General features: G+C 43.9%; 1 protein-coding gene across 5 annotated transcripts in view; it reads left to right on the top strand.

The window, feature by feature from the left end:
- SPG7 (SPG7 matrix AAA peptidase subunit, paraplegin) overlaps window positions 1-13,021 on the top strand; it is a 40,343-nt gene that overhangs the window by 8,988 nt on the left and 18,334 nt on the right. For all 5 annotated transcript variants that reach the window (XM_086757801.1, XM_086757802.1, XM_086757800.1 and 2 more), the window contains 6 exons: window positions 745-847; window positions 2,159-2,248; window positions 7,004-7,251; window positions 8,256-8,395; window positions 11,084-11,186; window positions 12,721-12,846. In XM_086757801.1, coding sequence (XP_086613927.1) covers window positions 7,033-7,251; window positions 8,256-8,395; window positions 11,084-11,186; window positions 12,721-12,846 — 588 coding nt within the window. In that variant the 5' untranslated portion in view covers window positions 745-847; window positions 2,159-2,248; window positions 7,004-7,032. The remainder of the gene's footprint in view (window positions 1-744; window positions 848-2,158; window positions 2,249-7,003; window positions 7,252-8,255; window positions 8,396-11,083; window positions 11,187-12,720; window positions 12,847-13,021) is intronic.

The raw sequence follows: 13,021 nt of genomic DNA, 5'->3' as shown, positions 1-13,021 counted from the left end.
GATTGATTTAAACAAGTCTAAGCTGTTCTGTTCTAGACTGTATTGATCCCAAGAGGTTATCCTCTCAGGCCAGCACTAGCAGTCACGCTGCTGCCCAGCAAACCAGGCCGAAAGAGTGAAGGATTTCAGCCTAGTCGATATCCCTGTCTGGTTTGCTGCACCAAAATTTGTGCCTGTGTGGTAGAGGGGTGATGAGACAGGGAATCACGCATCGGAGAAGGGGCAAGGCCTGTGTTCAGTGAGAGCATTAGTAAATGGTAGTTCAGATGTTGTGAAGTTGCCTTTAAGTGTGAATACCAACTGCAGGATTACTGCTGCGTTACCACAGGGAAATAGCTGTGTTGCCTGTACTGCTGTGCAGCAGGGTCACCAAGCAGTAGTCCTTAAGATTTCCTGTTGTGGGACGGTATCCTTACATTTTAAGAACTGACTTCCAGCGTATCTTTAGAATGAAGAACAGAGGTACAGGGAGGGAAAAGATAATGTTTTCAAGTGTTTTGAGCGCATGTTTCTATTTATACATGTGCTTTCTTTAAACTGGGTTATGAACAGCATCTTTGAAGTCACGTGGTAAGTCCATCACACACCCAGGAATGAAATTCAGGTCTCCCAGCTGCTCATCCTGCAACTTACCCACAGTATTTTCATGTTTAGAAATCCTAGTCTCACAGCATACAGAAAGGTTCAGCAGTCACAGTACTTTTCCAATAGTTGTCTTTTTTTTTTCTTTATCTTCTTCCTCAGAGCCTTCTGTCTCAAACATTTTCCCCAACACATCAAGGTCTCAGTGGAGTCCTGGTGAGACAACACATAATTCGAGATCCAGTCAGGCTTTGGAATCTCTTAGGTGAGTCCCAAAGAGCAACTGTACAGCTGGAGGAGGGTAAAAGCTTTTATTGGGTATTGACTTTTCCTTACCCTCACTGCCTGCGTTCCTGAAACTGAAATAACGCTGTTCTGTTCTCGGCTTTGGGAGCACTGTACAATTTGCAGGGGTTCTAGGTTTTTGTTTGGTGACAGGATGAACAATGGCACCTTTCCACAAGGAGCTCAGCGTGATTAAGTAAGCACTTGAGTCATTAGACCTAAAGGTAATTTAAAAACTGCAAGTAGAGAACCTTTCTCTGCCTCGTTGGCAAAGCCTGAGACGGAAATGTCGTTCACCTTTGTCAGAAATCACATCGTATGACCTTGCTGAAAGCCTCGCAAGTTATAGGTATATGTTAGAAAATGTTCTCTGAGTCCTCAGAGCAAAAGCACATTAAGGTGAAACAAAGGCCGTTATTCTTCTCACTGCCCTCTTCAAATTGGAAAGATGGGTTTGTTGATGTCTTTGAGATGTGAACAAAAGTGGTCATGGCTGTTCTGGTGAGCGTGGGCCTGGTGAGCTTGGGCTGCTTTACCTTTGAGGGAGTTTGGGGTGGTCTTTTTACATTAAAATAAAAATATATGCATAATCTTTCAAGTGGCAATGTATCCTCTAGTAGAACTAAGAGTGGGCAAGCAGTCCAGTTTCTGGGCTGACTCCTCTTTCCAGAGCCTTCATGGAAGACCGTGGGAAATAAAAGCTGCTGTCCTCAAGTCAGTTTTTCTTCTGACGTTTTTGCATTTTCCTGGCAAAAAAAGTCTTCACTTACTGTTCTGTGGCAGCAACTGTGAGTCTCACTGTTTGTAGCCTTACTTCTTGGCTTATATTAGAGCATCCTAACAGCGTTAACTGAGAAGGCTGCCTTTAACTCCAGCACATCCACGTCCTTCAGTAAGCGTTTACAGTTCCTAGCGCGAGGCAGTTCTTAACCATACCAGTGTTACCTACGGTTTTACGCTTTGGGAAATGTGTACGTGTTTCAGCACTGAAGAAATTTTTTCGAATTATTTTTTTTGCCACGTTGAAATGATCTCTGAACAAAGCCATGTTTTGATTGGATTGTCAAAAAGTACGTGTTATGTAAGGGAACTGAAGGAGCCTGTTCCTCCCATCACTCCTCTGGTGAGGCTGTCCTGTTTCCTTGGCACATGAACGAAGCTGTGTGCTTGGGTGGACGTGGAGCTTAGCTTTCCGTGCGTGTGGAGCTCACGTGTATCTCTGCAGTTCTCAGTCCTCCCACTGTCTCCTGAGGTATTCCGGTAGTAACTGCTTAATTCTGCTTGCCTGCAGGTAGCACTCACTATTTCACTACTTCAAGCTCTCAGGGGAGTAACCAGAAGAATGGAGGGTTCAAAAAGAAATCTCCCCAGGAGGACGAGGGTACGTATGTGCCAAAAAGATGTTTAATGAAACAAAACTTGTGTGTGTGTGAGGGGTAAGGGTGGGCAGCATGGAAGATCCGCCTTGGTGCTTCCGTTTCTGGGTACTGTAAAGCTGTACCTGTAACTCAGCACCTCTGCAAGCCGACGGCTAAGCACAAATTTGAAGGGATATTTTGGCTTAGATGATGGAATACTAAGGATTAAGACAGATCATTACACTGATTCTGTTCTGCTTTGCATCCGGGACAAATAATTTTGTTGATGCTTGCAGCTTTGCAGAAGGGAACAGTAGTATTTACTGCGTTTTGGTTTGGAGGTTTTGTTGTAGAGCGTTTTGACTTAATAAATTTGCATTAACTAAATTCAGTTCTTTAAGCTGGATTCTGGTTTGTTTTTTTTTTTTCTCCTTCTATTTCTTTTACCTTCACTGTGGATGTGTCTCTACTTCTAGTGCTTTACAGAGCTCAAAGTTAAAAATAGATTCCTTTAAAGAGTTCTGAGCTGACACTTGCTTAGAATTTTTCTTTTTTCTGGTCAGTCTTCCTAGATACTGATTTTTGCATGTCTTATACTGCCTAAGCCCCAGGCATCCCACAGTACAGGACTTTTTGAAAATTAGTTTTATCTCAGTAAATGTGTTCTGGAACCAAGGGATCTACGCGGTGTGCCAGATTATGTTGAAAAGTTGAGGAGTGCCCTCTCTGTGCTCTAAGCTTAAGGGCACGAGGAATTTAACAACACTAACGTGGAGTAGGGGTGCAGGGGAATAACTTCAGTGTACTAGACAAAAACCTTGCGTAACTTTGACAGGCAGTTTTCTGATCCTTGTAGGAGGCACTGCTATCTTCTAGCAGTAGGTTTTCACCAGACGTTTTTCAAATACAAGCGGATTTGTGGGTGTCCCTTCAAGTCTTGGTATTGTTGTCAGCTTTCTGCTATTAGTAGATTGACAACAGCTGCATTCCATTTAAAAAGTGTAATTTGACTCTTCCACTTCTGTAAATAAAATTCTTCGCTTGTTTGTGAGTGCATGCCTCCCAAGAACTGAAGTGCACGCAGAGATTTCCTAGGCTCTGGATAAGGCACGTTTTCAGACTTTGTGCTGTAGGTTTTGAGCTGTGAAGTCCCACAGTGATGGCATCTGTGGGCCTGGTGGAGCGGTTTAAGAAAGGTGTCAGAAGTGGCCCAGAGAAAGGTCTCGTTCTTCTGTCTTGCCAGTGATACTTGCAGAAGCGTAACAGACCTGAGCATTTACTTCACTTTATAACATTAGTCGATGCTTGCGGGGGCTGGTGATGTCTTGAGTGAGTTTGTGGATGTCTGCTGTGCTGCTGCTTTCCTGCACCTCTGAGTGGGGGATAAACCTCACATAGTTGGAGGGCTCCAGACCTTTGTACTGTGAGTTGGAAGGCACTTAACGTCATGCTTAAGTCACACAGATTGTAATATAATTTTATAAATGATCTGATGAACTTTTACCTGGGTATCATCAAACAATTTAATACCTTGGCTCTTCCTTTGTTGTGCTTAAACATAGTGGTTGAATCCTCTTGGACTAACGAACATTTGAAGTGAAAGCAGTCAGCTGCTGCTGACTTTTAGCCTGATTCCTGTCATTGCGGTCTCTTTAAGGCCGGAGCAGTGGCGTTGCCTGTGTGATCCATTTAAATGGGTCGAGGTCTTCGACGGGCTGCGAGCGCAGGTATGACAGAGTCCATGTAAGGAACTCGCAGCTTGGAAGCTGGGGCCCTCAGGTTTTGCAAGACCACACAGGGTGACTGTGAGCACAGCGCCGTGAAGTATTGTAGCTGTTAAAATTAGTAAACAGAAACATGCCGTATTCGGTGGCCTCTTTTCTCCTGTGATTAATGGATAGCTTGACGTCGGGAGGTGGAATGCTACTCCGTGTCTCCAGGGGAATACTCGTCTCTGCAGTAATTATTAAAAAGCACTCTTCAAACTGTCACTGCGGCCCTTGCAAGATTTTAATCAGAGAGTTCACATTTGGGGTTAATGGCAAATCATTGCTTCGTGGAGGCTTTTTGAGACTAAAGAGTTGGAAGTATTCCCACAGCTGTTGCTTACAAGTGTCACATCCAGTTACTGGTTTTCATTTACTGAATGTTGTGGGGCAGCTTATGGTGCAGTGTGAACGTTGTACTGTAGAGACAGTCACATTTTACATAAGTTTAGAAATAGATTGATGTTGTCCTTAATTAAACGCAGAGTAAAGGAAAGCTTTGTGTTGTCTTCTGGCTTTCTAGAAATGGTGGTTTTTGATTAAATTATTCAGCTGTAGGTTAAAGGTCCTAGACAAGCCTAATTCCTAGAAACCGGAGAAGTTGTTAGTGTCACGATATCTAATGGCCAGCTTTTACCCTGCGGTGATCCTTTTGTGATCGTATCCTCAGTTATGTGTGCTTTAGAACATCTTATATGCGTCCTCGCTTTGTCTGAAATTTAATACAGAAAAGTGCTTTGGTAGTAGTTGACTCTGACATCTCCAAGGAACTCACATAGCGATAGATGGAATTTCTTTTAGTTGGTACTCGCTTTTTGAGAATCGTTTATTTGCTCTATAGATTTTATTTTTTTTTTTATTTAGAACTTGCTCAGCTTTTCAGGATATTGCCCAGACGAAGGTCTCTATCGCGCTATTTTTTAATTTTCTTTAATAAGACTAGAGTGCGTGTCATCTTGCAGCTTTGTGATTAATTGCTTTGTTCTAACAAAGCTGGATCTAGCCGATAACGTAGAAGTGAGGAGATGGCATCGAAGAACAAAGTGGATGGGCTGGACACAGAGTCTGAGCTTGTCACTGTCTTTTGAAATTATGACCTTATCTGAAAAGCTGCATTGTTTCTATTTAGGAACAAGCCTTTCCTGTTCAATGTGGAGCAGAGCTAGGAAACGAGTGAAAAATGATGCTGCGTATCTGAAGGACAGAGTACTTTTTTTAGCATCTGACTGGGTCATGTGTTTGTCCCTTGGTTTTGTTGCAGTGTGCGTAGGGTCTAATTGGTGGCTAGTGATAAATGCTAGTGTCAGAACATTTGTTGTGAATTTGCAAATAAATCGAATCTGGGCTGCAGCAGGCACATGCACGAGCAGTCCAGTAGCGCAGAATTAATTTATTTCTGGGTGTAGAGTAGTATTTATGTATGCCATGTAGCTGTTGATGTTAAATTGTATATCAAGAGCAAATGCTAAATTATATATCAAGAACGTCCCCATATGACTGGAAGGAGGAGGAGAGATTTGTTGTCATCTTAACAACTTGAACGCGAGCTAGCAGTTGACATTGAACTGTGCTGTGGCAGTCCTTTACAAACCACAGAATTTTAAATTTGCCTGTGCAGTGCAAAAAAAGCGTTGAGAGTCTGAAGAAAAGGGTTGGTGGCAAATACTTGAAGTAACCCATCCCTTTTCTCATGTCATTGCTTCAGGATGTCTCTAGAACAGTAAAGGCGAGGGAGAGCACATCTCGCGTGGGAATCCCTCTTTGATACAGATCCTTACCGTGGACAAGTTATCAGCCTTTTTACACATGAGGTTAGCTGTATGGCATGGGAGAAAATCTGTGAGCTCTGTTAGGACAGGGAGGTTGATTCACAGCGTGTTTAGACACATAGGTAAGCGCGTATCGTGTCTCCTGTGCTACTTCAGATCTACTGCAAATGCTGGTACTTTCTTAGGTAGTAGAAACGTCATTGGTGCTGTGATACAGGGTGCCAGCGCATCGGGAGCTTACCAGGATGCAGTTATCTCTTACAATACGGTGCTGCATAATTTACCAGTGACACTGGCTGCTAATATTTTCCGGTGGGTATGTTAGCAACAGCCCAAAGACTAGGCAGCGCAGAAGCATGTCAGATAAAGTGGGTTATAGTCATCTTGAGCCTGATTTTTAGCAACAAGGGTCCGATGACTTTATTTGGACTATATCCATATTAGGCCAGGCAAGTGAGGTAGTCCGCTAGACCCATTAGAATCCTGCCAAATGTCATTCTCCTCTAAAATGAGAGACTGTGACCATCTGAAGTCTCCTGGACCAGGATTAGACTGCCTTAAAACAGGAAATGCTGATCGGAGCTCTTCAAAATATGTCTGAGATTGCTGTCTGTTTTCATATGCAATCAATAACTTCTGGAAATCAGGGGCTTTCTTTAGCTTGCTGATGCTTCAACTAAAGCGAAGGAGGTGATCCTCCATCATCATCTCTGTGGTCTGTGTACACAGTGCCTCACGGGGTGGCTTTTGGGGGGGCATTCAGGATCAGCTGAATAAAGCCGCAGCCATGTGATGGAAGCAGACTGTTTGCTGGCTAGCAGGGTGCAAAATTTCCAGGCAACTGTTAAGTTTACATCTGAGTGCTTGTGCTTTCATAACCAGGCTTTTGCCCTGGTGCTGTTTCACGTGTACAGCTGAGGCCCTGTGGTCTGACAATCTAGAAGCCAGTCTGGGAATGTCACGCAGTCCAAAAAACGGACTTAGTTGCGTAACCTTGAGCAAGTCACACAACCTCCTTTGTGAGCTAAGCAAGAAAATTGCCTGTGCAGTGCAAGTTAGGTACTGCTTCTGAGTCTGGTCCTTCAGGAGAAACCAAAAATGTAAAAAAAAAAAAAAAAAAAAAGCCCCAAAAGGTAGTGTTGTGTTCATCTTTGTCATTTAATTGTCACTTCTTTGAGTCAGAAAGCTCCACAATTACGTGCTCTTTCTTTTTTTTTTTGCCTCTGAAATTTTTTTCCTAAAGATGAAGAGAAACGCAGAAGGGAAAATCAGATGCACCTCGAACGCTTACGGGCACTCCTCATCATAACTTTCATAGTGCTGTTGTTTCGATTCACGGTCAGCGAGAACAGAGAAGGGACCAGCATTTCCTGGAACTACTTTCTGAATGAGATGCTGGCAAAAGGGGAAGTCCAGAGAATCGAAGTGGTGCCAGAGAGCGATATTGTGGAAATTTATCTGCACCCAGGAGGAACTCCGCATGGACAAGTTGTGAGTGGCTTTCTACAGCTGGAATGTGTGACCTAAGATTTTTACTGTTCAAAGTAATTGAATTAGTGAGTATACATTCAGTAAAACTCTAGGTGCTAAATTTCCTTTTCAATGATATTTCTTGAATTTGAAGTTCAGGGGACTTCTGTTACTCGTATCAGCCTGGAAACTAAAACTTTTATTTTAAATTGTAAAAATAATTAATAATGGCCTGGAAGAAAATCTTGCGTATGTCTAAAAAGCTGGGAAAATCAGTATTTTTTTCTGATCAGCTCAGTCTGATATCTGAGAAGGTGTCTAGAAGATGGTAAACTCTTATTACTAGATCTTGTTTGACAAACTTTCTGCTATTTGAATTTTAGTTTCAGAGGTTCTGTCAAACTCCATCAGACTTCCTTCCTAAATCTTCCAAAATGGAGACAAAGCGAAGTTTGATCACATGCTTACTGCCAGGAGTTGCCACTAAGAATCATTACAAACTGACTTGGGAGATTCAAATACTGTTCTTGGATACATCCCACTTTTCCAGTGACTTATGATCCATTTGCGAACTGCTGGATGAAATTAATTTCTGACAAGGGTACAGAAAGAAGATCCAAGAAGGCTGAGTGGAGCACAAAACGCCTCCTTCCCAGTGGCGCAGTTTTGCATGTGTACTACAAAATTTTGTCAGAGCCCAGGCTGTCGGTATAACTGGGTTTGTAGTACTAACTCCATCCTTCAGCTTGCCTACAAAGGCGTTGCATCTCCTTGTTTCTAGAGAGCTGAGACTTTGTTCTTTTATGCTTTCCGAAGCCTTTTCCTAGCTGAAAAGGCTAGAGATGTTCCTAAGTCCATTTGGAGCCCTAGCGTCAGTTACTGGCTCGTGAGTTCATTGGTGCAGTATCGAGGGATGTACCGTAAGGCTGAACTTTTATGTGACTTGTCCGTGTTGTGCACTTCTGCTCACTGCTGTGTCCTTATACTACAATACTTAAATGCTGCTTTTGATTGCCTGTCCCCAGAACGTTACCCTGTTGTACACAATGCGGGTGGCAAACATCGACAAATTTGAAGAGAAGCTGAGAGCTGCGGAGGATGAGCTGAATATTGATGAGAGAGAGAGAATCCCAGTTTCCTACAAACATCCTGGCTTTTATGGAAAGTATGATATAAATTTGTGCTGACAAATTTGATCTTATGTTGGTGACAACATCCCTCACTTGGAGAGAAAAGTCCCTTTCAGCTAAATGTTGTTACTGTACAACAAAGAAGTGGTCCCAGTTTTGGAGCCCTTACCCCACCTTTCAGAAATAGGCGTGCTCTAGATGTACGTTAATGTTTCAAAACTGAGGATCCCAAGGAGGTGTCTGGAACTGCAGCATGCAGCAGAGCAAAATGTTGCAGGTCTGAGAAAAGCCTGTGTCAGTTGCTGTGCGTTCTTGCACAGCAGAGCACTTTTTGTCCTTGTAATCAGTTATTCAAGTGCAGAGTGTGATAGAAATCCTGACTCAACAAGTGATGTTACGCCCTGGTCTGTGGAGAGTGCTGGTGGTGCAGCAAGCCTTTCCCGGTTAAAATGCTTTGAGGAAGGTCTGCAATGGTTGTTCAGTCTGTAAAAATAAACACCTAGTTTTGGCTTGCTTCTCTAACAGCTGTGGATCAGGGGACAGCCTGCGCTGGTGCTTGCTCCAGCTGTGAGCCGCATACTGAGCAGAGCGGCTTTGATGCTGGCATATAAAATCTCAGTGAGAGGAGTACTTCTATTAAACTTACAGCCCTTTTGTTACCTGAAACCAAGACCATTGGCTTAAAAAAAAAATTAATAAAATAAAAGCTCAAAACTTTTAATTCTGAAATAAGCTATAATGGGCAAAAAGAGGGAAGATCTGCCAGAAGGCTACAGAGCACTAGCTGGGCTTTGTTCTGTGCTTTCATGTGACGTATTCGTGTTTGTGGTCATTTGCTGCTGATGTGGCTTGTTTGCCCTTCTGTTAAGACCCGCGGCTTGTTTTTGCAAAACAGGACTTACGGGCTCCAGAGTACAAGTGAAGCTTGTGAAGCTCGCTCGCTGTGCTTGAACAAGTCCCTTCCAGCACTAATGGCTGTTACACTGGTGTAGAAAGATGCTTTCTCTAGGTGTGGGGAGAGACTCCCAGTCTGGAGAGCTCTCAACTAATTGCTTCTTCTAAAGTACTAAAGATGTAGTGCAGAAGTTCTGTCTGCTAAGCAAAGAAATCCCAATTCCTAACAACTCATAGCATCACGCCGCTACAGTTATCTGCCGAGACAGCCGGGTCACCTACTTGTGCGCCATGCAGAGCGCGTCATCTGCTTTGAGTGGCTCATGGGGTTTGGAGCACAGTGGGTTTCCCACTGGAGGTGGGGATGGCCAGTGTGTGTAATTCTTCCTCCCAGACCCCTTAACAAAATGTGAAACAGATGTTGTACTTGTATATGAATGGATACCTGGACTGGATTTTGTCCTCTGAACAACATTTGCACATTTTTAATGTGTGGTTTATATGAAGATAAACTTTTTTAATTGATCATGCAGTATGAGACCTTTAGTTGAATTCAGCATGTGCCAATTTTTTCCAACTTGTTTATAACAGGAAGAGTAGACTGAACAGTTAGTCAGCCACCAACACAAGCTGCTTCCCCTGCCCCTGAAAAGAAATTTTTTTTTTTTTTGTTTTGGAGTTTGTTTCTTTTTTTAAGAGATATTATAGGGTCTGAAGTCTCTCAGGCAACTTGAATGTCTGGAGAATTTGAGTCTCAGTCTGGAGTTCGAACCTGTGAGGTGCAGAGCACTTGCAGCTTGGGTTCAGTTACTCTTAGACGTGGGCACTTGATGTGTTTCAGAATTAATCCTGTCTGCATGGTTGACAAACTGAAGGTGACTTTCAATTTCCAGCGTTGCCTAGGATCTCTTACCGAGAAGCAGCAAATGCAGCTGGGTATATAGCACATGCCAGTCCCCTTGCTTCAGTAAATCGTCCCTCTGTGAGAGATGGAGCACGCATTCCTAGTTTAAAGATAAGACACAAGCGTGGTAAGACTAGATTTCAGACACGTGAAGCAGAGCAGGGTCCCACAAATCCCAACCTGTCATCTGACACATGATTATTTCTCCTGTTGAAGGCACCCTTTGTTTGGTGCTCACAGGATATTCATCCTCAGGGTGTTTGCCCTGTAACTGTATTAAACCTGCAGTGCCAGCTCTGTTCCACATCTCCCTCCTAATGCAGTCGGGATTGCAACGGATCCAGAAAATTGATGGTGGTGGTTGCTGTAGCACTTCCTTCTGTCGTAAAGGACTTCTGAGGGACAAGCAGGGAGGGCCAGCCAGGCTGGGCAGGGCAGTCTCTTCATGGGAGACTCGCACTGGGATTTCTGCCAGGATGGGGGAAATTGAACCTCCCCAGAGTTGCCGGACGCAGGTTTTCTGCAGTGAGCTCCCTTTGGATGGGCTGCCAGCCCCCCTGGATTCTGCTCTGGGGGTGATGGGCCTGCCTGAGGGTCCTGTTGCTTTTATAAGGAGAAATGCCTACTGGATGGCGAGGTCAGATTTCTTCCACAGCTGTGAGCAGTATTTGCCAGTGTCCTCTGTTTAACTTCTTAGGTTATGTAATTGGTGGGGGTTTGTTTTTATATATATATTTATATTATTTATATATATATATATAAAAACCTGTCAAGGTTCTGTTTCCTTAGTCGTGTCTGCTCATTGCTGCACTTGTACCCTAAATGTCAGAACCTTTAAAATACTGAAAATAGTGATGTTGAGTGATATTTACCAGATTGTGGCTGAACCCTTCAATCTGTACCTGTCTTGCTTTTGTCCTTTTAGTGATGTCATTTCCCTGATAGTGACGCTTGTGGCCCTGTCCATGTTGTGGAGCATCTTCCGCCTTATTAGGGTCGCAGGCCGGGCCGGAGGGTTCAACGCCTTTGTAAGTATCTTGGGGCTTGATGTTGTTTTGCAGCCTGTGGGCAGTCTTCTGCTGGCCTGATCTCCTCCCCTTTCCCCAGCAAAGTCAGTGCAGCCTGAGAATTAACTTGTGCCAAGGACTCTCCAGTCTTGACACATCTTGCATCCTTTCCTGCGCTGATCATCTGACTAGATTGTACAGTTACTGGCCTTAGCTGAGGCCCTTTCTTTCCCCAATGGCAGGAATGGCTGAGCTCAGTGAACTTGCAGGCCAGTTTGCTCTGCTATTTTCAAAGCTTGCTAATGAGTTGCAGCTGCAGATGGTGTTTTTCACTGGGCCCTGCCAATATGCCTCCCATACAGCCAGAAGTAGGAATTGCTGCTTTCTGCAAAATGAGTTCTCCATTTATAAAATATGTTCAGATTCTGGATTTCATTACGTGTTGGCCTGTTCCACTCATGCCGCATGCCTCACTTGCAACATCAGTCAAATCTCCTCCTCCCCACTTCCACCCTTGCCGGGATCAGCTGATGCGACTCTGTAGAAATCAGCCTGGGGTGCACTGCCATTGACCGTGGGGATTTGGGGGTGAAAATAGGATGAATTCAGCCCTTGTTACATTTTCCACTCAGTCTTCTGTGCAAGTCTCTTCTGGCTTTGGGATTCTCTTTACACAAAGGGATGCAGCTGCTCAGAGGAGAATATTTTAAAGCAGTGTTGAGTAATGAGGGCCTTGAGGACTAGACTCTGTCCTTGCATGAGTGCAGACAGCTAGGGCCCGCGTGCTTAACTCTTCATTTGGATAAGCTGATGTTTCTGAGGCCTGAGGAGCTGTACACTTTCTTCTTAAAGAAAAAAAAAAGTTCCTGAGTAGCTGTTTTCAGTGGAACATAACGAGCAGTTACAAGTAGGGCGTTTAACTAAATTCGTGTTTTGGCTCTCACTGTGGCCTAACACACACCAGGAGACTGAAATGTGGTGTCTGTTAAATTTGAGAACCTGTGTTTCTGTCCTGGGTTGTGTTGCAGCAGAAACCAGCGGCAGCATCGGGCAGTGGTGCAAAGTGTCTGTTCATCTGTGTTTACAAGACAGCATTGGTAATTATGTACTGCTGACAGTTATTTACCATCCACGTGTATTCCTCAAAACTGTACCTTCCCAAGTGTACTAAGGGTCATATCATTTAGAAGCCAGGAAAAAGATCCCAAATAAGGTTTTGAGCATTCTGCACGTTTTCAGTAAGTATCCCTGCCTGGTCTGCATGGGGTTTGAGCTGTATTCTGTTGGGACTATGACTGCAGGTTTGTTCTGTCTGTTCCCAGCACCATGTGGATAAATAAAGTTTGAGTCAGCAATCCTGCAGTCTGGCTGTGAAACATTTCCACAGCAAAAGTCAGTAAAACCCCAATGCATTGGTGGGGATTTCAGCGTTGTTTTTTAGGGGCACCTTGTACCGGTGCTGTGCTGTCTCCCAGGGTACAGCAAACAGCCTTTCCAAACTGTTGTCTTGTCCGAAGTCAGAGATTGTCTTCAGTATTTGTGCTGCCTTCCACAGAACCAGTTGAAAATGGCTCGTTTCACCATTGTGGATGGGAAATCAGGAAAAGGGATTAGCTTCAAGGATGTGGCGGGAATGCATGAGGCGAAAATGGAAGTGAAAGAATTTGTGGACTACTTAAAGGTATTTAAAAGTAGAACAAAATAAGTGCTTCCTGCTCATCTTCTGGGGTAGAAGGCTGACCTGGGGAGGAGGGGGTATTCTTCTGTTCATCCCTCATGATACTGAGCAGCCATGGTTTAAATAAACGGTCAGCTTTTCATTCTGTGATCAGCGTAACTCGATCTCTATATTTCCA

Source organism: Chlamydotis macqueenii, chromosome 13, assembly GCF_036417535.1.
Source record: "Chlamydotis macqueenii isolate bChlMac1 chromosome 13, bChlMac1.mat, whole genome shotgun sequence".
Taxonomy (NCBI): Eukaryota; Metazoa; Chordata; class Aves; order Otidiformes; family Otididae; genus Chlamydotis; species Chlamydotis macqueenii.
The sequence above is the reverse complement of the archived record's forward strand: the minus strand, read 5'-3'. Positions and strand labels throughout refer to the sequence as shown.